At 36.2% G+C, this 23,961-nt stretch overlaps 1 protein-coding gene across 1 annotated transcript in view; it reads right to left on the minus strand.

Annotated features, from left to right (window-relative positions):
* DPYD (dihydropyrimidine dehydrogenase) overlaps positions 1-23,961 on the minus strand; it is a gene marked incomplete at both ends in the record, with an annotated part of 823,320 nt that overhangs the window by 775,811 nt on the left and 23,548 nt on the right. Inside the window, one exon of the mRNA XM_079721437.1 lies at positions 8,125-8,235. Coding sequence (XP_079577563.1) covers positions 8,125-8,235 — 111 coding nt within the window. The remainder of the gene's footprint in view (positions 1-8,124; positions 8,236-23,961) is intronic.

Genomic DNA, 23,961 nt, shown 5'->3' on the forward strand with positions numbered 1-23,961 from the left:
CTCACGCTTGAGAAGTTGTTTTAAACTCTGGTGTAAGAAGAGGCCAGGGCAGAATAGGATTGCTTTCTTACTGTGAATCTGGTCAAAAGCTCATTTAATTTTGGAGCTTAAAAATAAAAAGTCATATTGTGAATTTGATATGTACCAATACTGGGACCTGCATTCTATGTCAAGTTTAACATAGCCAAGTAGCTGGGGATCCAAGCTTCCACCTTCCCTTTCTGAATGAGATTGGGTGAATAATAACTTTATTAACTACGTGGATTTCATCTCTTAATGGTCATGTAAAATTGAGAAGGAAAAATGGACTCAGCAGATAAGGCAAGCTAGAAGGATAATTTCCAAAGTACAAAAAATAGCCACATTCGGTAATTGGGTATTAGAGGAAAAGCACACTGATCTCTCCTTCTTTGTAGGAACTCTCCCACTACACTCCTCTGGTTCTCATCTCACCCATCATAGCACTTCTTGGCTAAATTCTCACCTCTGCCTGCCCTTGCCTGGTGCTCAGTGCCAAGCTGAGCCACAATGGAGCCTGAGGCAAAAGGAAAGAAGTGTGCTTCCATATACACATTTCATATATTATTTGTATTATTTATATTTTTTGTATGATTTACATTTTTGTATTATTTACCTTGATTATTGAGTCTTCTCGTGCCTCCTTTACACTTTTCACCTGAGGCCACTGTCTAACTCCCCTCTCCCTAATCCCTGCCCAAAGTCTAACCTCCATATTCTTCCCACTCCACACACCCTTCCTGGGTAACTCTGCCCATAGGCTTTTAATTACCCACATATATTCTGATTATTCAAAACTCTTCATCTGCATTCCTGACCCCGTTCCTGAGCTTCAACCTTTAAACTAAACAGGATGACCCATAGGTACAAGAAACTCAAAAGATCCCAAGCTGAATTCACGATTTCTCTCAATTTATCCTATGAACAATTAAGTGTACACATAAAGTCAACTCCCAAGTCATATTTATTTTACCTCCTGTTATGGACTAAATGTTTGTGTCCCGTCAAAGTTCACATGCTGAAATCCTAACTCTCACTGTGATGGTATTAGGAGGTGGGGCCTTTGCGAGGCTTTTAGGTTATGAGGGTGGAGCCCTCATGAATGGGATTAGTGCTTATAAAAGAGGCTCCAGAGAGCTCTCTCATCCCTTCTGCCACGTGAGGGCACAGCAAAAAGCCATCTATGAATGAGGAAGCAGGCCCTCACCAGATACTAAATCTTCCAGTGGCTCGATCTTGGACTTCCCAGCCTCCAAAAGTATAAGAAATAAATGTTTGTTGTTTAAGCCACCCAGTCTGTGATATTTTTGTTACAGCAGCCCAAACAGACCAAGACACCTCCTAAATATATTCAAGCTTATCCTCACTCCTACATGACCCCCGCCCCTGGTCTCCATGATTTGTGTCCCAGCCTTGCACATCAGTCCCAGAGACCTGGCCTCCCATCTTTCTCGTTGAACCCATCTTCTACACTGAAAGTTAGACTCATTCATCTCAAGGCAAATCTGACCAACTCATACTGATAATTAAAATTCCTCCAGGGTTTGTCCTTTGAAAGAGGAGTATATGTTGATATTTCTGTCTTCTTCTAAAGAATGTGAGACCTTCTTGGCAGGGCCTATATCATGCTCATTTTTATTCCAGAGTGCTAAGCGGCACAATGCCTGTCCCATTGTAAACAGGCAATAAATGTAGAAACAAAGCAGTGACTAAGATGGTGAAGCTCACCCAGGGGAAAAAAAAAATGATTACCAAAACCTATATATTACTTTAGTCACTTCCTAGAAGAAAAAAGTTCAGTGATTTATTTTTATTTACTTATTTTAAATAGTCTACTTAAAGAGCTCTGGTACCGGACTGTATGGATTCAGCCTCTAGTTCTACCATTTAGTTGTGGACCCTTAGACAGGTTTCTTAAGCTTCCCTCATCTGTGAATGGAGATAAAATATAATACCTACCTCACAGGGTGGTTCTGAGGCTAAAAAGAGTTACTTCATAGAAAGCACTTTGAAATATAACTGCAGTCAGCAAATTCTTAATATACATTATGGTTTATTTTTATTTGTATTATTTTACTTTGAGCACCTACTACGTGCCAGGTGTTTAAAACAAATTAGCTAAAATTCTCAAAACATGTCAAATAATGGGCTGTCTTTAATTGCCTTTCCTTTTTATTTTCACCCAGGATAAGTTTTCTGATTTGTAACATTTTCTGCTCTTTAAAAACTGCTAACGGAAAATGAGCACAAAATATTTATGTAATTAAGACAGTTCAACATTTTCAAAAATGGCAAAAATAAACAGCAGTTATAGAACACCTGCTTAAAAGATACTGGAAATAACTGTTTCATGCTTCATTAACCAGTAAAAACACATTTGCCAATTTAAATTCTCTACTGAATTCAGAATTTCTAATTATTACTAGAATGGTATTAACTTGGCAAGGAAAGAAATTCCTGGGTAAAAAATTTCAGAATTGCCATTCTTAGGGTACTTCTACCGGCCAAAACAGATGCCTATTTTCTAAAAAGCCTATAAACAAATATTTGTTTATTAAAACTAAATGTGATTTAATTTAATAGACAATTTTAGACTACTTATTTTGCATATTTTATTCACCTTTGAGTGGCATTCAATACAGTGCCTAACATACAGTTGCTTCAAGGACCAAAGTGGAAAGAGAGAGAGACAGAGAGGACTCTACCGGAATAAACCCAAACCACAGCCCCATGCAGATATGCTAAGAATGATAAGGCAGTAATTATCTGAGTCAAACCAAAACAGAGAATTGTAAAGCCAAAGCAAAATCATTAGAAAACAAAACAAAATAAACACAAATAAATAAAGCCTTTCTATTTGGGAGTTGGGGAGTTGGTTCAAAATGAGCTCTTTGGCTGCCTTCAGAAATGATGTAAGATTACTGGTCACAAATGTGACCACCATTACAATCTACATTTTCCTTAACTTTAACGTATCTATTTTCTAATCATCTTATTTGTTTTTTAAGGAGGCCAGGTAATACACTGGAAAGGACACACTAGATTCAGATAACCAGAATTCTAGACACGGCTCCAACACTAAGTAATTTCAATGAGTTTAAGTAAATAATTTAACATTTTCAGCATAGTCAGTAAAATGAGGAAACAGATCTGTATAATGAGGAAACAAATCTGAGTTGTCCATTCACATCATGGTAAAAATCAAACGCAATATGCAAAGGTACTCTGGAAACTGTAGAGCACTATACAAGAAAATATGTGATCCTTATGTCTAGTATGTAAGGACTATGTAAAAGAGGGGTCATATTCATTCAACAGATCTTTAGTGAGCACCAAGGGTTCATGAAGCTGGGGATATAGCTTAAGAAACAAAACGTATGATGAAGAAAACAGAAATCCCTGCCCTCCTGGATTTTACATACTAGTGGGAAAAAAAAGAAAATAAACAAATCAGTGAGTTAAAAAAAAGAGTATATCAGTGATGAGTGCTATAAAAAAAATTAAGCAAAGAAGTCTAAAGAGAGCTTGGTAGGGTGGCAGGTTAGAGTTTTAAATAGGGTGGCTGGAGAAGACCTTGCTGAGGTGACAACTGTACAAAGGAAATTATGCAAACTCCAAATAAGCTGGAAAACCACTGAAAGATTCTGAGCACAGGAATATTAAAAGGATTTCTCAGATGAATTATTATGAAGAGACTCTACCAGGAATAAGCATGGAAACCATTACAAAGCAACTGAAATAATCCAGATGAAAGATAATGGTGATGGCTTAGAAAGGTTGGTAGTGGTAGAAGTGGTGAGAAATAATCAGATTCTAGATATATTTGAAGCCAAAAGGATCTTCTACTTAGGTATGGAAGGTGAGAGAAATAACAAAATCGAGAATTCAGTATTTTGCTCTCAGAGAAAGGGTGGATGGACATGACTCCAGGAATAATACATTTTGAAGGTAAGATCATAATTTGGATTTTCAGTATGTGTACACTGAAATGGCGATTAGACATTCAAGTGGAGGTATTCATTAGGCACTTGGTTATAGAGGACTAGAATTTAAGAAAGTGGCCCAGGCAAGAGATATAAATGCAGGAGCCATCTGTCTATATATGGTATTTAAAATGAGGAGACAAAATGTGATCACCAACTTAGTGAGTCTCTAAAGAGAGAAAGAAAGATCTGAGCTCTGGGCACTCTGATATTTAAGGGTGAGAAGATGAGGAATAACCAACAAATACGCTTAGTGAGAAGGAGATACCAATAAGGAAAGAAGAACACCAGGGAGTCTGATGTCCTGGAAGTCAAGTGAAAAAAATATTTCAGGAAGAAGAGAGTGACTGCCTATGTCAAGTACTGCTGATACAGGCCACGATTTGGCTCTTAATTTAGCAATTTAAAGTTCATTTTCCCTAAAAGCAAAATTTGAGACAGGGATTTGGGTTCACATGATTATGGAGTGAGTGCTCTTCAGGAAATACCAATACAGGAGGGGTGAAGCAGGGTAAGGGGGAAAAAATGCTGAGCAAGTATTTGTCAGTGATAGTGTCTAGTCTTAGTCAAAGCTACAGGGCAAGGATCTGGAGCACAACTGCCCATAGGAGCTGTCCTTACCTTGAGGCAAGCGGGCTGGCTTCTTCTAAGATACTGTCTTTCTTTTTAGTTCTCAGGAGGTTAATTATGATACGTCTTGCTATGGATTCCTTTGTGTTTCACAGAGGCTTTTTAATCTGTAGATTTATGTCTCTTGTTAAATTTGGGAAGTTTTTAGCTATTATTTCCTTTTGGGGTATTTTTCAGCCTCACCCCGTTTCTTCTCTTCTTGATAGGGGTAGAAGTTCAGTGGTCTCACCACTCTGACACCACAGAGGGTGACTGCAGATGTGGGCTGCCTTGGTTACCGGCTAGCTAGTAGGTATGAAAGTCCTGACTCCCTACTCTTTCATCCAGCAGAAGGATTGGAGCATCTCATCCTCTCATTGCAAGATGGAAGTTTAGGCTCCCACTCGGCCTTTATGAATGCATCAGGATGAGGTCACAGTTTTTTTTGTTGTGTTTGGCTAGATTAAAGCAGTTACTGTCAAAAAGTCTTCTGTTGCTAGACTGTTCCTTTCCTGGTATTTTGGCTAGAGAGCAGACTTTGTTGAGATCTGTGTACGTGTGTGTATATGTGTGTGTGTGTGTGCATGTGCGTGTGTGTGTATCAGTTAGCATTTCTGGTTTTCCAATTTCTTCAGCTCCAAGGAAGAAGAAAGAAAACCCAGGGAACTCATCACTGTGTCATGTTTCAGGTCCATATCCCTAGCTGGCTGGCCTTCTCTTCACCTTTCAGAATCTTCTTATGCTTGTTTTACCTATAAGGCTTTTTAGTTTAGATGAGTGATTATAAAACTCAAGTATGAAAACTTATCAATTAAAAAATAAATCATATCTTGTGGTGATACTTTTATTCAATTCTTCATGCACAAAGAGGATAATAATGAAAAGGAAAAAAAATGCATTCTTTAATGACACTGAGGATAACTTTCAACTCTAGCTCCATATTTCCCCTTGGGAATGTTATTTCACTGTTCTTTATTAATCCAGTGTATCACATAGAGTTTTCAAAATGGTTTACATCCAGAGCAATATATCTGCTGTTAGAAATTGAGATTATTTTAACATATATTTAAAGCTTGTATTTTTCCTCTAACACTTGCTCATTATAGAAAATTTGAAATATACAAAAGTGCTAAGAAAACAAATATAATTACTATTAACATTTCATTATTTTTTTTCTTTTTTTCTTTGTGAATATGTATATAAGTATGGTTGTGTAAAAGTGCATACAATCATTCTTAAATACAGTGCTGTTTCGTGCCTTGTTCATATAATATAGATTGTAAGTATTTTTTCAGATAATTAATTATTTCAAAAGTAATTTTAATGGTTGCACAATTTACCACTGAATAGATCTGCCCTAATTTACTTAACCATAACCCAATGGTTGGAATTCAGTAGGTTTTTTCCCCCACATTTTTCTCTACAAATAATGTTGGGATGATCTTCTTTCTATTTAATTATTTACCTACATTCCTAATTCTTTCCTTAGGATAGTTTACTAGGAGATGAATTACTGGGTGTAAGTGTTTGATAATTTAAAGGTATTATTATGGACTGAACTGTATGTATATCCCCTCAAATTAATTTATTGAAGTCCTAACCCCCAGTAACTTAGAATGTAACTGTATTTGGAGACATTTGGAGACAGCCTTTAAAAAGGTAATTAAAATGAGGTCATCAGAGTGGATCTTATCTGAGATTTTGGTGTCATTGTAAGAGGAAATTTGGACAAGTACAGAGTGAAGACGATGTGAAGACACAGAGAAAAGACAGCCAGCTGCAATCCAGAGAGAGGCCTCAGAATAAATCGCCCCTGCTGACACCTTGATCTCAGATTCCTAGCCTCCAGAGCACTGAGAAAATAAACTGTTCTTTAGGCCACCCAGTCTGTGGTACTTCGTTATAGCAGCCCTAGCAAACTAACACAGGTATTAACAAATATTGTCAAAGATATTGCCAAAGATACTGTCAAATTGCTTTTCTAGGAATTTGTGCCAATATATATTTAATGGAGAAAAACACTTCTCTCTGTATCTTTGCCAATTACAAAAAATATGATAATATTGGACTGGCCAAAAAGTTTGTCCAAGTTTTCTGTTAACACCTTATGGAAAAACCCGAATGAACTTTTTGGACAACCCAATACACACCACTCAGTTTACAGGCTAACATTATGGAATGAAAATGCTAATTTTTATAAAATAACAACAATAACAATAATAATAATAGAGAAAGCCTCTCTTTCTAAATAAACAGTTTAATAATCTATAAAGGGGACCTTAGAGAATTTATCTAACTTAATTTATCTGGATCACATTTAAAATGAGAGAGTTAGACTTGATAATCTTTAAAGGCATTCTAAGTTTGAAAATTACGTGATTCTTTTTTCAGTGTCCTTCAATTGTTCACATCATTATACAGGAACATGACTGATAGTTGATCTATTCCTTGATCTAATTTGGACCACATTAGTGTCCTTCCAGAGACCTCTACTAGAAATGTCATAGTAGAATGCAAAGCTCACAGAGCCAGAGCAAGGAAAACTGAATTTCAAATCCAGATCTGTTAGTAAGTGGCTGTGTTATCATCTCAAGTCATGTTGTTTCTCCGTATTTCTATTTCTCTTTTTTTACTCAAAAAACTTTGCTGGTTGGTCAGTGACAGAAAGATTAAAAATCAGATAAAAACAAATGCACATGAGCACATACCCTCAATTCCTATCCTCGAAGAGTTTATATGTAGGAAAGAAGTGCATAAAAATAAATTAAAATCATTGTATTAAATAGAACATATACACAAGGTACCAAAAGAGCTAATGTTAAATAAGCTAATACTATTAATTAGCTCACTAGTTACTTTGAGAAAATTAATTTTGGAGAAATTAATTTTGGGAAATCAGGTAAAAAGGAAATTGCTTTCCCAAACTTAAAGATTTATACCCCCTAAGACAGCATTTTAAAATTGCCTTCAAGGTTATACTTAATCCTCATTTATGGCCTAACAATCCCAGCCCAGTAATCATTTCATGGACCCAATTAAATAACATTCTAGCAATCAGTAAGCTCAGATTTTTGCACCTATACCTCACCTGGAACTATGAGATGTTCATATTGAATACCTAATGTGCAAATGTTCCCCCAAAGCATATTTTACAACAGTTTGTATATATTAGTATACCTTTGTTCAACTGAATTATATTTATAACTTTGAAACTCTTCTGTATCATTGTGTCATTACAAAATGATTTTAAGAGGTTTTTACAGATTTTTAAGAAAATAAATTTTGGCACCAACCTAAATTTATATGATTTTAAACTATTTCAATAGATTTTTTAAGCATCAAAATTAAACACACTTTTCAGATTATTCAAATATAAAATATTTAAAATAAGAAAAAAATCACAGCTGTACTTTACACATATTTAATTATGTTTCTAACTACATATAAAATCTTGTCTTACAGTGTGTAGAATGAGATAATTTTCAGCATGAACTCATGTTTCAGTGGTACTTACAAAGCAGTTCTTATCAGGATTTCTTTTCCAATGTTTCTTGGCTAATTTCTTGGCCAAAGTGGAATGCAGAGTTGCATGAGATTGTGTTCGAGGATTTAAAGCCAGGATACTCTGAAGACAGTATAAACAAAGTATAAGCATGTGTAAATATGTTGGCATTTTAAAAAATCAAATTTTATTTTAAGATTCCCCACACATACCCCAAAGACATATATTAAAAATGCTGTTTTTCCCTTCTACTATTGTAATTCCACAACAAACTTATCTAAAGTAATCATTTACTAGGTGATATCCCAGCTGACTTTATAAAAATATTTATTAATGATAATATGGAATTCAAAAACATGTGAAATATAACAAATAACCCTTTAAGATAAATTTTATAATTAGTATTCTTACATGAGAATGAAAAGAGAGGCACTTCATTCCAGATTTGATTTAAAGTAGTAATAATACTCCCTACTTTAAGTTTTTAGAGTTTTACCAATTGCTTTCAAACGTATTATTTAATTTAACTTACAAACAGCTACTATTATCCCAAAATCTTGGATGATCAAATAAATTCAGGGTGGTTAAGTAAGCTGTTCAAGATCTCACAATTAATATGCGGAAGGGAATGAATCAGAACTCAGTTCTTCTGAGTGTTGGGCTTATATTTGAATTCATCCAAAGATGAAATCTATATATTTTACTGTGACTTTGTGAGGTATAAAGTAGAAGAGGAAACCCTTTCTAACCACACATGTAAAGCAGCACCTGAGTAACTGAATAAAGAATTAATTCCAAAGCCCTGTCTTAAGCAATGCTTTAAAACATAACCCCTAGGAGTCTTCCAGAACAATCACATGAGGACCTCTGCAGATCAACTCCCCAGCAGAACAATATAACTGATAAAAATTAGTAAAACTAAGAATCCTTTGAAATCTCCAGAAATTGTCGTAAAGCCAAAGAGCAAATGAAGGAACATTTATTCAGGAAAAACCTACTAAAACTTGGTAAGAATGGCGAGGGTCTGTGGCATTTGAAGTGCAGTCTGCCCCCAGCCTCCACGCTACCAGTTCAGCCTGACAGAAATTCTACCTCAGGTGAGTACAGCCAAGAACACAGAGCTCCCTCCGCCCCCAGCCTCTAGCTGAGGCTGTGGTGTCTCCCAGAGAGAGGCAGGACATTAACATTTCTCATCCCCTCTCCCTACTCTACCAGCTATGCAGCAACTAAATGCCAGAAAGTGCAGCTGAGAAGTCAGGAGCTCCTTTGCTTCACCCAGCCCCCACTCATAGAGCAGAGGCTCTACTTCAGGAGCAAACATACCAGTAACAAATGGGGTTCTGATCACCATCATCTCAGCTCACTCATGGTTTAGAGTTAGCAAACCAAGACAAGCAAACTGAGATCAGAGGTTACTGCCTTTTATGAGCAGGCGTGTCACTCTGTGAGAAGCAAGGCCACTGTAACCACACCTAGATCTGGAGCTGTGGCTCAGAGATTTTTCCCAGAGAAAGAGGCAGGCCATAAGAACAGACGGCTCTCCCCAGAAGAACTGACTTTATTTGAATTAACACATAGGAAGTTCAAGCCTAAGGGTAGTCTCAAAAACAATAAAGATTTTGATGCCAAACAATTAAGACAAAACTGGTAGCTTCATGAGAGCAATAAAGTAAAGCATAAGGCAGACAGTTTACCAGAAAGAAATAGCTAACAGCTCCTGTAGGGCCACAAGAAGCCGCAAAGACTCACCTGAAAACTACCCCTGCAAAGGGGCCCAAATTTAACTGAATCACACTGTGGAGCAATTTATATAGCAGGGCATTGTCAAAAACAGCAGAGCAATCAACTAGCAATCAATAGAGACTAAGAGCTGGCTGTGATACCAACAGAGGTGGATAGTTTAACAAAGAGAAGACACAGAGTCCCACTAAAACCCCTGTCATCCCAGAGTTACTGGGCACACACCCACGACTTCACCCTACATGAGTGCTATCGGAGGTTCACACCTTGGAGGAAATAGACTTCCCTAAAGTAGTCCACCAAATCACTAAACAAATATGCAAACATCAACAAGCCCCCATCCCTGGGGTGGGGGAGAAGGAAATTAGTATCCTGAATTGCTATATTATCTGAAATGTTCAGCTTTTAATAAAAAAATTACAAGACATTCAAAGAAGCAGGATTATGTGATCCATGCAAGAAAAAAAGCAGATAACGGAAATTGCCTTTCAGAGGTTCCAGGTATAAGATTTAATAAAAACTTCAAAGCAGCCATTATAGGGAAGGTATAGTAACAATATCTCATCAAACAGAGAATATTCATACAGAGATAGAAATTATTTTAAAAATTCTGGAGATAATAAACTATAATAACTGAAATGAAAAATTTGTTAGAGGGGCTCAATAGTGTATTTTAACTTGCAGAAGAAAGAATCAGCAAATTTTAAGAAAACTCAAGAGAGATTATGCAATTCAACAAACAAAGAGAAAAAATATTTTTTTTAAAAATTAACAGAGCCTTAAAGATATGTGGTATACCATTAAGTACCCCAAAATATTGTAGCAGGATATCAGAAGGAGAGGAAAGAAAGGAGGAGAAAAAAATATAAGGAGAAAAATGACTAAAATTTTGATTTTAAAAAAAAGACAGAAAAAACATTAAAGTATATATCCAATAAGCTCAAGAAATTTGAAGTAGGATAAACACAAAAAGATCCACACATAGGCACATTGGTAAAAATGCTAAAAGTCAACACCAAAGAGAAAATCTTGAAAGCAGCAAGAGAAAAATACTCATATGTACAAGGGAACTCCAATAAGTTTAACGGTTGACTTCTCATCAGGAACAATAAATGTCTGAAAGTAGTAGGCTAACATTTACAAGGTACTAAAAGAAAAAAATTTTCAACCAAGAATCCTATACTGGAGGCAGAAGAACATAAAAGAAATAGATTCGAAGTATACTGTAAACCAACTAGACCTAATAGATATCTATAACCACACTCCACCCAACAACAGAATATACATTCTTCTCAAGTGTACACAAAACATTCTCTATGACAGACCAGATGCTAGGCCATAAAACAAGCCTTAATAAATTTTAAAGGATTAAGATCATACAAAGTAGTTCTCCAACCACAATGGAATGGAAACAGATATCAATAACAGAAAGAAATCTGGGAAATTCACAAACAGCTTACATGCACATAGTAAACATTGTGCTGAGAGGAGTCAGTTACAAAATACCACATATTGTATGATTCTATTTATACACAATGTCCCAAATAGGCAATGCTATAAAGACAGAAAGTAGACTGTGGGTGCCAGGGGCTGGGGGAATTAGGGGCAAATGCAACATTACTGCTAAAGTGTATATGGTTTCTTTGGGGATGATGAAAATTGATTGTGGTGATAGCAGCACAGCTATGAATATACTAAAAGCCTTTGAATTCTACACTTTATACAGGTAAATTGTACAGTATGTGAATTACATCTCAATAAGGCTGTTACCAAATAATAATAATAATAATAAACACATATTCTACATTCAGTGGATTTCACTGTATACTGCATTCATTCTAATAAACATCATTGGGACTTATTTTATTATACCAGTATAAATGAAGATTACTTTTAGTAATTGTTATATATGATATACATGAGATTTCTTCAATCTATCAATTTAGATGTCTGTGTTCTGGACAACAAACGAACAATAGAGCTATGAACAGTGTATTCCTTATGATGAAATAATGCCAAAGCAACCTAGTAATAAGAGCCAACATTAGAAAACATAAGTGGGCTCCCCTGGCGGCACAGTAGTTAAGAATCCACCTGCCAATGGAGGGGACACAGGTTCGAACCCTGGTCTGGGAAGATCCCACATGCCATGCAGCAACTACGACCGTGCGCCACAACTACTGAGTCTGCGCTCTAGAGCCTACGAGCCACCACTATTGAGCCTGCGTGCCACAACTACTGAAGCCCGTGCGCCTAGAGCCCATGCTCCACAACAAGAGAAGCCACCACAATGGAAGCCCACTCACCGCAACTAGAGAAAGCCCACTAGCAGCAGCGAAGACCCAATACAGCCAAAAATAAATAAATTCATTTTAAAAAAAGAAAGAAAACATAAGTAATCTCATTTTTATACAAAAGAAGTTGAAAACACTTTCTTATTATAAAATAGATGCAGTTTTGTTTTAGTTATTCAACCTGAACCATTACTAATCTCACACATTAATTCAAACTGATAAATAAAAAGATGAGATTTTTTAAAGGTAGTTATTGTGGCCAACATTTAAAGGAAAAAAAAAACTGGGTAATATGCAAGAAAGATGGCTGTATTTCATTTAGTTTTTACTTCCACAATCCATATTGTGATAAATGATTATGTTTATGTCGGCAGAGTAATGTAACTTTGAGAATAAATATTCTGAATGCAATTTATTGGCGGCTTATCACAGTAACTTTTCTTTTACACAGCATAAGTAGAAAGTATAACACAACATGAAATATTGGGTTAACCTTTTGCAAAAAGGCAGTGAGTTAAATTCAATGGATCTTGGCTAAAAATAAATTGGATTGTGGAGAATGGTTACCAAGGATTTGACTTAATAATATCCCAAATGAAAAGTGATATAAAATAAAAATACAAGACATGAGTGGTTGAGAGCTGTTAAAAACAATTTTCCAAAGGAAGATTTTTTTAAAACTAAAAGTCAACATCATCAATAACTAAGCAGCTGGCAGAATAATACAGGAGAGCTCTAAATTGTGTTCTTCCTAAGAAATGACCAAAGCCAGGTCCTAAAAGGGTCACAGGGTCCCCTCTCTGGATAAATTGAGCACTATAAGAGGCCCATTAACCCTTTCAGATATAAGGCATACTGCTTATAAAGGGAGATTTTCTCCCGTGCAAAGAATTTGGCCTTTGGTTTTCCCATTTTCAGTAACACAATAAAAATGTACTGGTGATTCTAAAGACAAAAAACAGAATTTGAGAAAATTTCATTGTACTAATTTTATTTAGGTTAAGAAACTATAGAATATGATCCAGAGACAGATTTACACATGAGATCAAATCAGAGGCATGTGTTGTCACTGTGCTGTCTGTCAGTGCTATTCTGGGAAGCAGCTGGAATGCCACAACACACAAACTAGAATTCTGCATCTGAGGAGCATCCTTCTGTACTGCCATAGAGAACACAAAGAGGAGCCCATATTGACCACAATAACAGGCCCTCACTTCACAAATAAAAGCATTAAGTCTTAGCCCAAAAATACTGGAACTGAGTACTGAGAGCTTGAATACCAACTGCAGAAAACCACTTGGCCAACATATTCTCTTTCTAAACACACAGCTTTGTTTTATATCACAATATCGATTATTCAAACATAATGCATCATTAAGCTCCCTTCATCCTTTGCATTTTAAATTATAAGCAAATGTTTCCTCTTCAGTACTGGTCATTGCTTACTGACCCATTAACATAATACACATACACTGACATTTTTGATTTACAGGCTGAACTTAATGAGTTAGATTTTGTCTTATTTAAATTATGCTTAAATTTTGTCTCTGATAACTTATCCTGAGTTCTCTATAACGGTCTCCTACTTTCCACTGCATCAGGTAAAAAATAAATAAAATTTAAAACATGCTTTTCTCATTTTTTCATAATTCAGTATAACTATCTTGATTTCAACAAAACATTGTATTGTGCTGCCATTCTTTTCCTCTATAAATATTCTCAGCTAACCGAAAAACAGAAACAACTATTGCTTAATGATTTTGCTAAGTACTTCTTGCTTCATCCACGTAACAATCTAACAAATGTTCATCAATGGAGAACTGAACTTTTCAGTATTCATTTGCTTAACAGTCTCTTGCTTACAGGCCCCAATCTCAGCCAATTACCCTACCCTTTCCTATGTCTATCACTAGTCATAGTATAAGGCAAGTTTAAGAAACTTATGAATTTACAAAGGTGTCTTTGGTTCTTGGATAAGCTCAGAACTCCAGCTGGGTTGGGAGCTGAAGAGGAGAGAATGCAGCCTCCATTTTGCACCTTGCACCCACACTTGAGATATAAATAACCTTGAAGTCTGAAAACCTTGGAAATCCATGGTAATCAGTCCCAGTCAAGAAATCTAATTATTCTTAATGCATTTTCATTCTTTGTCCAGGCTCAGATTTCTTTTCCTTTAGGTTGGACTACCTTTCCAAATAACTTATCTTCCATATTTTTCATTTTACTAGCTCTATTCAAAGAACATCTTTTCCTTTATGCACAATGACTAACTCACTACAGTTAATACATAATTGATGAAGGATGGCATCTCTAACAGTCCTAAATTTTACAACTTTCATTGTATTAAATATTTACTAAGCAATATGCATAGTGTTTCAGATTAAATTTGGGCTTAGATTTTAGCTCTACTATTTTTGCTGGTGATTTAAACTCTCAGTCCCTCTACTTCTTCAACTATAAAATGGTCATTAGTAATAGTACCTACCCCATAGGGTTGTTTTGAGGATTAGTGGTGCATGCAGAAAGTGCTTAATACCTGTTATCAATTAGTATATGATGGGACTAGATTTTAGACTCCACTCAACCCATTTATATTCATATTCTTATATTGTTAATTTTGAATACATATGTATATATGAATCATACAGGAATATAGAAACAGATGAAGGCAACAGGTGAAAAGATAACTATATATGAGACTGTAAGTAGAGATATATCCCAGGTGAAACCAAACCATTGGTCTCTGAACTTATCTTTGCCCTAAGTCTGCAATTTCAAAGGCACATTGCCTGAAAATGCAATATACGCTTCACAAATTAGAATGGAAGGGTCATGAAATTCAATTACAGATTTTTAAAATCCAGTACATGTATATAGCAATGTAGATATCATTTTATAATACATACAACTCTATATAACTCATGGATCTTTGGTTGCAACATGTTTAGGTGAACTCACATTACATTTCCTTCCCAAGAAAGACAGGGCAAGTCAAAAGTGATGAATTTATAAAACATCAAAAAACTCATCAACTGGAAGTGAATGAACCCCTTCAGAATGCTAGTCATTCTGGGAATTCCATGCCTGGGAAATCTGATCTATTTCTACTGAACCAATAGTTAACACAAATAAAATAGTTTTTACGTATCTTAAAACACTGCATTCATCATGTCACTCTCCTATTCAACAAGCAAAGGTCTGCCACGTGAAGCTGCTGTCTGCCTTTGCAGGGTCCAGTATGCACTCTCCTTCACTTACAGAATACACACCACACATTAGACACCTAAGTGCTTCCTAATTGAAAAAAGTCTTTTAATGTCTTTCAGAAAAGATTAAGAATTCAAACACAGGATCCATAACTTATACATCTGATATTAATCTCATAATTCTTAATACAGAACAGAGCAAACCAAAGGTGGTGACTGATTCTGACTTAGACACTGTATTAGTCAGCTTGGGCTGCTATAAAAGAATCTCATAGACATTTCTTTCTCACAGTTCCGAGAAGGCCCTGTCTCTAAATACTAGCACATTGAGAGTTAGGGCTTCAACACATAAAATTTAACGGGGACACAAACATTCAGTCCCTAACAGCCACGGAAAGGATTCTACTATCTGTGGAACTATGCAAATGTTGTTAATCCTGGGCATTAACTTAAAAGATATTTTTCTCTTAAGATTGCAGTGGTACTACATTGAATCTACACTTTTATTTTATCAAGAAGAAACTTCAGAATAAATAAAAGAGATATTACATGGTATTGCTTAAATTTTAATAAAAACAATATTGACAAAGAAATTAATACTAGCCATTAATTATGTATCTTCCTTTATTCCTTTAACCATTTGAATAGCATATATACCTAGTTATGTACTGTTTATATATTTTCATTACAGGAATTGAAAACAAAGTGTCACATGCAAACCCTTATAAAGTGGTATCAAAAATATAAAAAAGATGAGAACCTGTACTATACCCATTTTATTTAAAAATTTCACTACTTTATAAACTATTTTCTATTTAATATAATTTAATATATTATTGCAAAGTATCTCTGCATTATATATTTTTAAAAAACCAATATTTGGAAAAGGCATAACTATAAAAATTCATGCTAAAAATAGTATCTTACGTTCGCAAGAGTTGCATATATATATATGAATGTATACACAGAAACTCAAGATAAAATTATGCATGAAGAGAATTAAAGAGAATTATTACATTACCAAAAAATATTCACCAGTTCACTGATAATTAAGAAAATTCATATTCTAGAATTTATATTTTATATTCAAGAAAAATTAGTAACTTTATCTCAAAACTTGCTTTACAGAAATTTTTTGGCCTCAAAAATCAGCCTTTGAGAGTCTTTTTAAGTAATATGAAAATTATTACAATTTACCTTTAATCTATTAACTTTTGTGTATAAGATACATTGTTTCCCAAAAGAGCTGTGTTTACAAGACTAAGGGTCATTTTAGTTCAAGAGACGCTAAGTGTACGCCAGCATGCTAAAAATAAAGCAATACTGGACAGCAAATGGAAAAGCTAGAAAACAAGATTTAAGGGGAACGAAGTGAGTACGACCTTGGCTGAGTTTAGATTTTTTTTTTAATTAACTAAATTGAGCAAGTAGCATGATTTTCAGGTTCACAAAATCGTAATAAATCAAGGGTTGACTAGTTGCCCTTCATTTATATGGTTAACAGCTAAAAGGAAACATATATGGCTAGCAAGTGATTTATATCAGAAATAAAAACTAAAATTATTTTTAAGTGATCTATTAATTTCTTGATTTTATTAACATGAAGAATTATCATAAGATACATTTTCTTTTTGCCACCAGGAAGACATCCATACCTGTGCAGAGACTAACCTACTTTCTTCCTTTTTTCCGCCCCACCATCCCCTAGTCTATCCCCAAAGCTGTGCTTGCTTAACAAAAACTAAGGCAAAACCTTTGAACCAGCCCCAGCCAGAAAGCGCCAAGACAGTCAACCGCCCTGAACCGGTTCCAGCCCAACCACGAGGGCAGCGCCTGCGCAGACGAGACCCAAAGTGTCCATAAGTTGCCTTTGCCTCATTACCATGCTAAGATCTCCATCCAAACAGGGGGCTTGCACTTTGCGAGACACAGTTTGTGCTGTGTGCAAAGGAGCCCAAAGGACTACTCATGCTCTGGTTGTTTCTGGAAATTGCCGCCCCTTTCCCAAATTCTGATGGCATACTCACCTATTACCCCTTAAAAGTTTCTCGCCTCCCTCCCTGAGGGAGAAGGGTTCAGTAGAACACGGAGCTTTCCCTTCCTCATTCCTTAATCAATAAATACAGTTTCCTGCTCTGCTTTGCCGAACTTGCTCCCCTTCAATTGGTGCAAGTAGCACCAGGCAAGGAAAGGACCTCACTGGGATCCACCCGATCCAGGAGGGGGTCAGTAAGAATTTGAGAAGGATAAGTGTGAAGCGAGGATGTGGTGAGTTTGGGAGTTGAACTATTTAAAATCAAGAAAATGCAACTTTTTTTTTTTTTTTTTTTTTTTTGCGTTACACGGGCCTCTCACTGCCATGGCCTCTCCCGTTGCGGAGCACAGGCTCCGGACGCGCAGGCTCAGCGGCCATGGCTCACGGGCCCAGCCGCTCCGCGGCAGGCGGGATCCTCCCGGACCGGGGCACGAACCCGTGTCCCCTGCATCGGCAAGCGGACTCTCAACCACTGCGCCACCAGGGAAGCCCAAGAAAATGCAACTTTGGAAACTTTTTTCTTTATTATGCTATAAGCTTTAGTTTACTTCTCAACTCTCCATGACTTTTATGACGTATTCAATACTGTTGATTTGCTCTTCTATCCAGAAATACATTGTCTTTGGTTTCTCTGGTATCAGAGTTTTAAGGCCTCTCTTTCTATTCACTACCTTTACTTCTGTGACTTCCATTGCCCTCTTGACCACAATTAAGGGTCCTTGGACCTCTTCTGCATGCCCCTTTATTGATGATTTCTGCAGCTGAGCCTTATATCTATATTCCAAACCTTGAGATCTCTCTCTGTCTTGATCTACAGTTATCTACTTCACTGGATGCCAAATAACCCAATTGCATGTTCCATCATTATCTCAATTTCTTCACATCAAAAAACAATGTATTGTCTTTTTCACCCAACTTTTTAACTCCACTTGACTTCTGTCAATAATACCACCACTTCTCTAGTAAACTGAACTTCACATGTGGTCAATCTATAACTACTATTTCTTTTGTCCCTTAAACCCACACAATGCCAATGTTATTTACATCTGGCCCATCCTCTGTATTTCCTATTTCTACAAACTACTGCAGATCCTATTACAGTACACTTCGATCATGATATAATAATACTCTCTCAATTAAACTATTCACCTCAATTATGTACTTTCTCTCTTTCCTATATAACAGACATCCTACACACACATAAATGCACGTGCACACACACATATACACACCACAAAGCTTAAATGTCTCCCCATTACATACATAATGCCAATAAAACTATCACCTTGCTATTCAATCTGGTACCCACACATAGACACACCACAAGGCTTGACTGTCTCCCTGTTACATGCCTAATGCCAATAAAAATTATCACTTTGCTATTCAACCTGGTACCACCTACCACTCCAACCTACTTCCACTCTCACCTATTTGTTGTTTATTGAGTCTGTGTACAATCCTGCATCCACACTGCTCACATCACTTCCTGTCTAGAATGCAGCCACTTTATGTTAGTTTAAATGCTAACTTTCCTTTAAGAACTAAGAACTATTTCCCCCAAAAATTAAGAAGAACTGTCCCTGCCTCTATTTATATCATATCCATGAACTTCTAGATAACTTATTGCCACTGTCATTGGACACATCAGATAGGATATCAAGTAATTATTAATATATATGCCCTCTCATCAAACTGTTCAGTAAAACCCTCAAAAGCAATGATATAGTTTATATATACTCCTGTCCTCAAAACCAAGCATAATTTTTCATTAGTAAAATTATGCAAAAAATTGTTAATAAGAAAAGTTCTTTAGCAAAACAGTCATAAAAAGCAGCAAGAAACTTCCACTGGAGAATGAACTTTAATGCTGGCAAAAACAAACAGAACTTTGTTTTCTTAGTGTTCATTCTATTGCAGAGGACAAAGAACACCATTCAGTATCTGTCAGCACTTACAAAGATTTTTAAGCCATATAATCATTAACTACTCCAAAATGGGAGGTCAGTGTTTTCCTACTTTCACTGGAAGGTTTAATCATGCAACTCACTTGCTGAAGCAGCAGTGAAACACTTTGAACTGAACCTTGCAGTCTGTGGTAATATAACACCAGCAAAAAGTTCTGACAAGAAAACAAATGAATCACTTGTTACCCACTTTGAACATGTTCTAGGGTCAAAATTTTGGATTTTATTACACAACACAGACATCTCCAACATATGATAGATGTGGTTCCTACAACAAAAGAAGATGCAGACCACTGGACGAAGTAGACACAAAAAAATAAAAATAAAGTGGTCTAAGTATGTTCATAGAGCAATGCATGGTGCTAAGTCAGCCCAGAAGGTGAGTCTAGGAAAGGCTAGATTTGAAGTGTATTTTTTAAGGGCTTCCCTTGTAATCTTTAAAATAAAAAGGAGATCCTCTTAAAAGAAAGTATGACTTGTTGTTTATAACAACAAAAACCTGGAAAATACCTGGCAAGAAGAGAAAAGTTAAATTACGGTCTGTCTACAATTGAGTAATATACATACTTACTATAAATTGTGTTTAAAAAAATACTGATGTGGAGAAAATATTATGAAAAGTTTTTAAAAGGAGGAAAAATCAAATTTATATATGAAATAAGATCAGTTCCATGAGAAAGATATAATTTTGTGTATTAAATAACTATTTTAATTAATATAAAATTCATGGATATAATTACTGTCTAAGCCCCTTCTCTTACGTGATATCTTGTATTCTTTGTTTGAGTGCCTAAGAGAATGATCTCCATTTATTACAAAAAGTAGTATTAGCTAATGGAAAATATGCAGTATGAAGTCAGATCAAGATATCTCAATTCTTTAACAAACATGATCTAGCAATTACAACTAGGGGCATAAATATTTCACTTTAAATACTTTGGATTTAAACCTAAATTAAGATATGAAGAAATGAAGCCTCTTTTACTACTCTTCAGCTATAATTAAATACTACTTGACCTAAACTGGTTTCCTTTCAGGAATAAATAAAATTAACTCTCTGCATCTTCTCAGGGTCTCTAGGATTTAGTACATTAGAGTTGGAATGGACTTTAGATATTAATATTTGATTTCCCATCCTAACTCAGAAATCTTATTCCAAACACTTATTAAACTATATCAATCAAATTTATCAAAGAAATATGACAAAGCATTAATCTATAACATATACAAGGCTCAAATTATTAGAAAACAAGAAAATGCTAAAAGATAAATACAAAAAGGGCATAAACACTTCACAGAGGAATGCATGTATATTTCCAGTTAAAAAATGTTCAGCCACCCAGTGGGTCTTCATTGAAATAATTTTCTGCTCCTATCACTACTAGAAAAGCTCTTGTCAACTCTCTGATGATGAACAAGTTGCCCAGTATTTCTCTTTGTGCTATTGTTGTCATACATTTTACTCTTTTTTTTCATATTTTTCACCTTTTTTTAACTTTTCAAGTAATTTTTATAATAGCTTTATTGAGATATAATTCACTTACCACACAGTTTACCCATTTAAAGTATACAATTTAATAGCTTTTAGTACATTCAGAGTTGTGTAACCATCATCAAAATCAATTTTAGAACACTGCATCAATTCCCCCTCCCCAAAAAAATCCATACCCATTAGTAGTCACTTTCCATTTCCCCCAAACTCCCAGATTCAGGCAATCATTAATCTACCTCCTGACTACAGATTTGTCTGTTCTTTTTTCCCAGCTTCACTGCAGTATAATTGAGAGATTATAAAATATATATGTATTTAAGGTATACACTGTTGTTCTAAATATACATATACATCATGAAATGTTACCACAATCGAGCTAATTAAAATACCCATCCCCTTACAGTTACCTTTTGTGTGTGTGTGTGGGAAAAACATTTTAGGTCTACTCTCAGTAAATGTCAAGTAATACAGTACTATTAACTATGGTCACCACGCTGTACGTATCAGATTTCTAGAACATGTTCACTCTGCAAAACTGAAACTTCGTACCCTTTGACAATCATCTCTCCATTTCCCCCACCTCCCAGCCCCTATTTTTGCCTTTCTGTGCCCAGCTTATTTCACTTAGCACAATGTCCTCCAGGTTCATCCATGACATTGCAAATGAGATAATTTCCTTTGTTTTTATGGCTGAATATTCCTGTGTGTGTGTGTGTGTGTGTGTGTGTGTGTGTACTCCATTTTAGTTATTTACTCATCCATTGATGGACCCTTGAGTTGTTTCTGTATCTAGACTATCGTGACTGGTGCTGCAATGAACATGGGAGTGCAAGTATCTTCTCTTCTGATACTGATTTCTGTCTTTTGAATATATACCCAGAAGTGGGATTGCTGATCATGTGGTAGTTCCATTTTTAATTTTTTGGGGAAATTTCACACTCTTTTCCATAACCGCTGTACCAATTTACAGTCCCAACAACAGTGCACAAGAGTTCCCTTTTCTCCACATTCTCGCCAGCATTCATTATCTTTCGTCTTTCTGATAACAGCCCTAACAGTGTGAGGTAGGCTCTCACTGTGGTTTTAATTTTCATTTCACTGATGATTAGAGGTGTTGAACACCTTTTCATATACCTATTAGCCATTTGTATGACTTCTTTGAGAAATGTCTATTTGCATCTGCCTTTTTAATTGGATTGTTTTCTCACTATGGATTCACCTATTCCAGACATGTCATATAAACAGAATCACACAATATATGGTCTTTTGTAACTGCTTTCTTTCATTTTGCACAATGTTTTCAATGTTTTATCCATGTTGCATTTTACTTTTATATATATTATAAACCCCACACTACATAGTTTTCATTTAAATAATTACCTTTTAATGACCTTTAAATAAGTAAAAACCATATATTTACCCATGCAGTTACCATTTTTGCAGTTTTGTATTCCTTTGTGTAAATCAATATTTCTTCCTGATATCATTTTCCTTGTCTGAAGGACGTGACTTCCTTTCACATTTCTTACAGTGCAGGTTTGCTGCTGATATACTCTTTCAGCTTTTGTCTGAAAAAGTCTTTTTCCCCTTAGTTTGTTGTTTTTTTTGTTTTGTTTTGTTTTTTTGCGGTACGCGGGCCTCTCACTGCCGTGGCCTCTCCCGTTGCGGAGCACAGGCTCCGGACGTGCAGGCTCAGCGGCCATGGCTCACGGGCCCAGCCGCTCTGCGGCATGTGGGATCCTCCCAGACCGGGGCACGAACCTGCGTCCCCTGCATCAGCAAGCGGACTTTCAACCACTGCGCCACCAGGGAAGCCCGCCCCTTAGTTTTTGAATGCTGATTTCACTGAGTATAGAATTCTAGGTTGAGAGTTTTGTGTTTTTCCCAGTACTTTAAATACGTTGCTCTGCTGTCTTCTCCCTTGCATGGTTTCCAAGAAGAAATCTGTTTACCCTATCTCTGTTCTTCTGAACCTAGTTTGCCTGTTTTTTTCTGTCTGCTTTGAAGATTTTCTCCTTATAACTGGCTTTCAGCAATTTGATTATGATGTGTCTTTGTGTGGTTTCCTTCATATTTCTTCTGCTTGGCTTCATTGGGCTTTTTGGACCTATGGATTTATTTTCTCAAATTTTTTTCTGATTTCTCATCCCACCACCATTCCCCTCCTTAGGAGATTCCATGTATGTATATATTAGGCCACTTGAAGCTGTCCCACAACTTGCAGCTCATTTTTTTTTTCTCTCTATGCTTCATTTCAGATATTTACTATTGGTATGTCCTCAAATTCACTATCTTTTCTTCTGCACTATCTCATCAGTGTTTCATCTTATCCAGTGTATCCTTCATCATAGATATTGTAGTTATCATTTCTGTAAGTTCAATTTAGCACTCCTGGGCTTCCCTGGTGGCACAGTGGTTGAGAGTCCGCCTGCCGATGCAGGGGACATGGCTTCGTGCCCCGGTCCGGGAGGATCCCACATGCCGTGGAGCGGCTGGGCCCGTGAGCCATGGCCGCTGAGCCTGCGCGTCCAGAGCCTGTGCTCCGCAACGGGAGAGGCCACAACAGTGAGAGGCCCGCGTACCGAAAAAAAAAAAAAATTTAGCACTTCTGTCTTATCTTCTGTGCCTCTACTTAACTTTTTGAACACACAGAACATGTTATAACTATTCTAATGTCCTCTACTAATTCTAACATCTGTGTCAGTTCTGAGTTTGTTTCAATTCATTCATGTTTATCCTCATTATGGGTTGTATTTTCCTACTTCTTTTCAAAAATGTCTAGTAATGTTTAATTGGTTGCCAGGTATTGTGGATTGCACCTTGTTGGGATGTTTCTGTATTCCTATTTATATTCTTGAGTTTTGTTCTAAGACATAGTTATGTGGAAATAGTTTGATCCTCTTGGGTCTTGCTTTTAAATTTGTGAGGTGGTATCTGAGCAGCATTTAGTCTAGGGTTAATTATTTTCCACTACTGAGGCAAGTGCCTAATGCCCTATGAATCATGAAGTGTTCCAGTCTGGGTGGCAGGAGCAGGCATTCTTCCCAGACCAGTGTAAATGTCAGGTACTGTTCCTTCTAGTTCTCTCAGATTGTTCTTTACCCAGCTTTGGGTCACT

This window comes from Hyperoodon ampullatus (assembly GCF_949752795.1).
Source record: "Hyperoodon ampullatus genome assembly, chromosome: 2".
Taxonomy (NCBI): Eukaryota; Metazoa; Chordata; class Mammalia; order Artiodactyla; family Ziphiidae; genus Hyperoodon; species Hyperoodon ampullatus.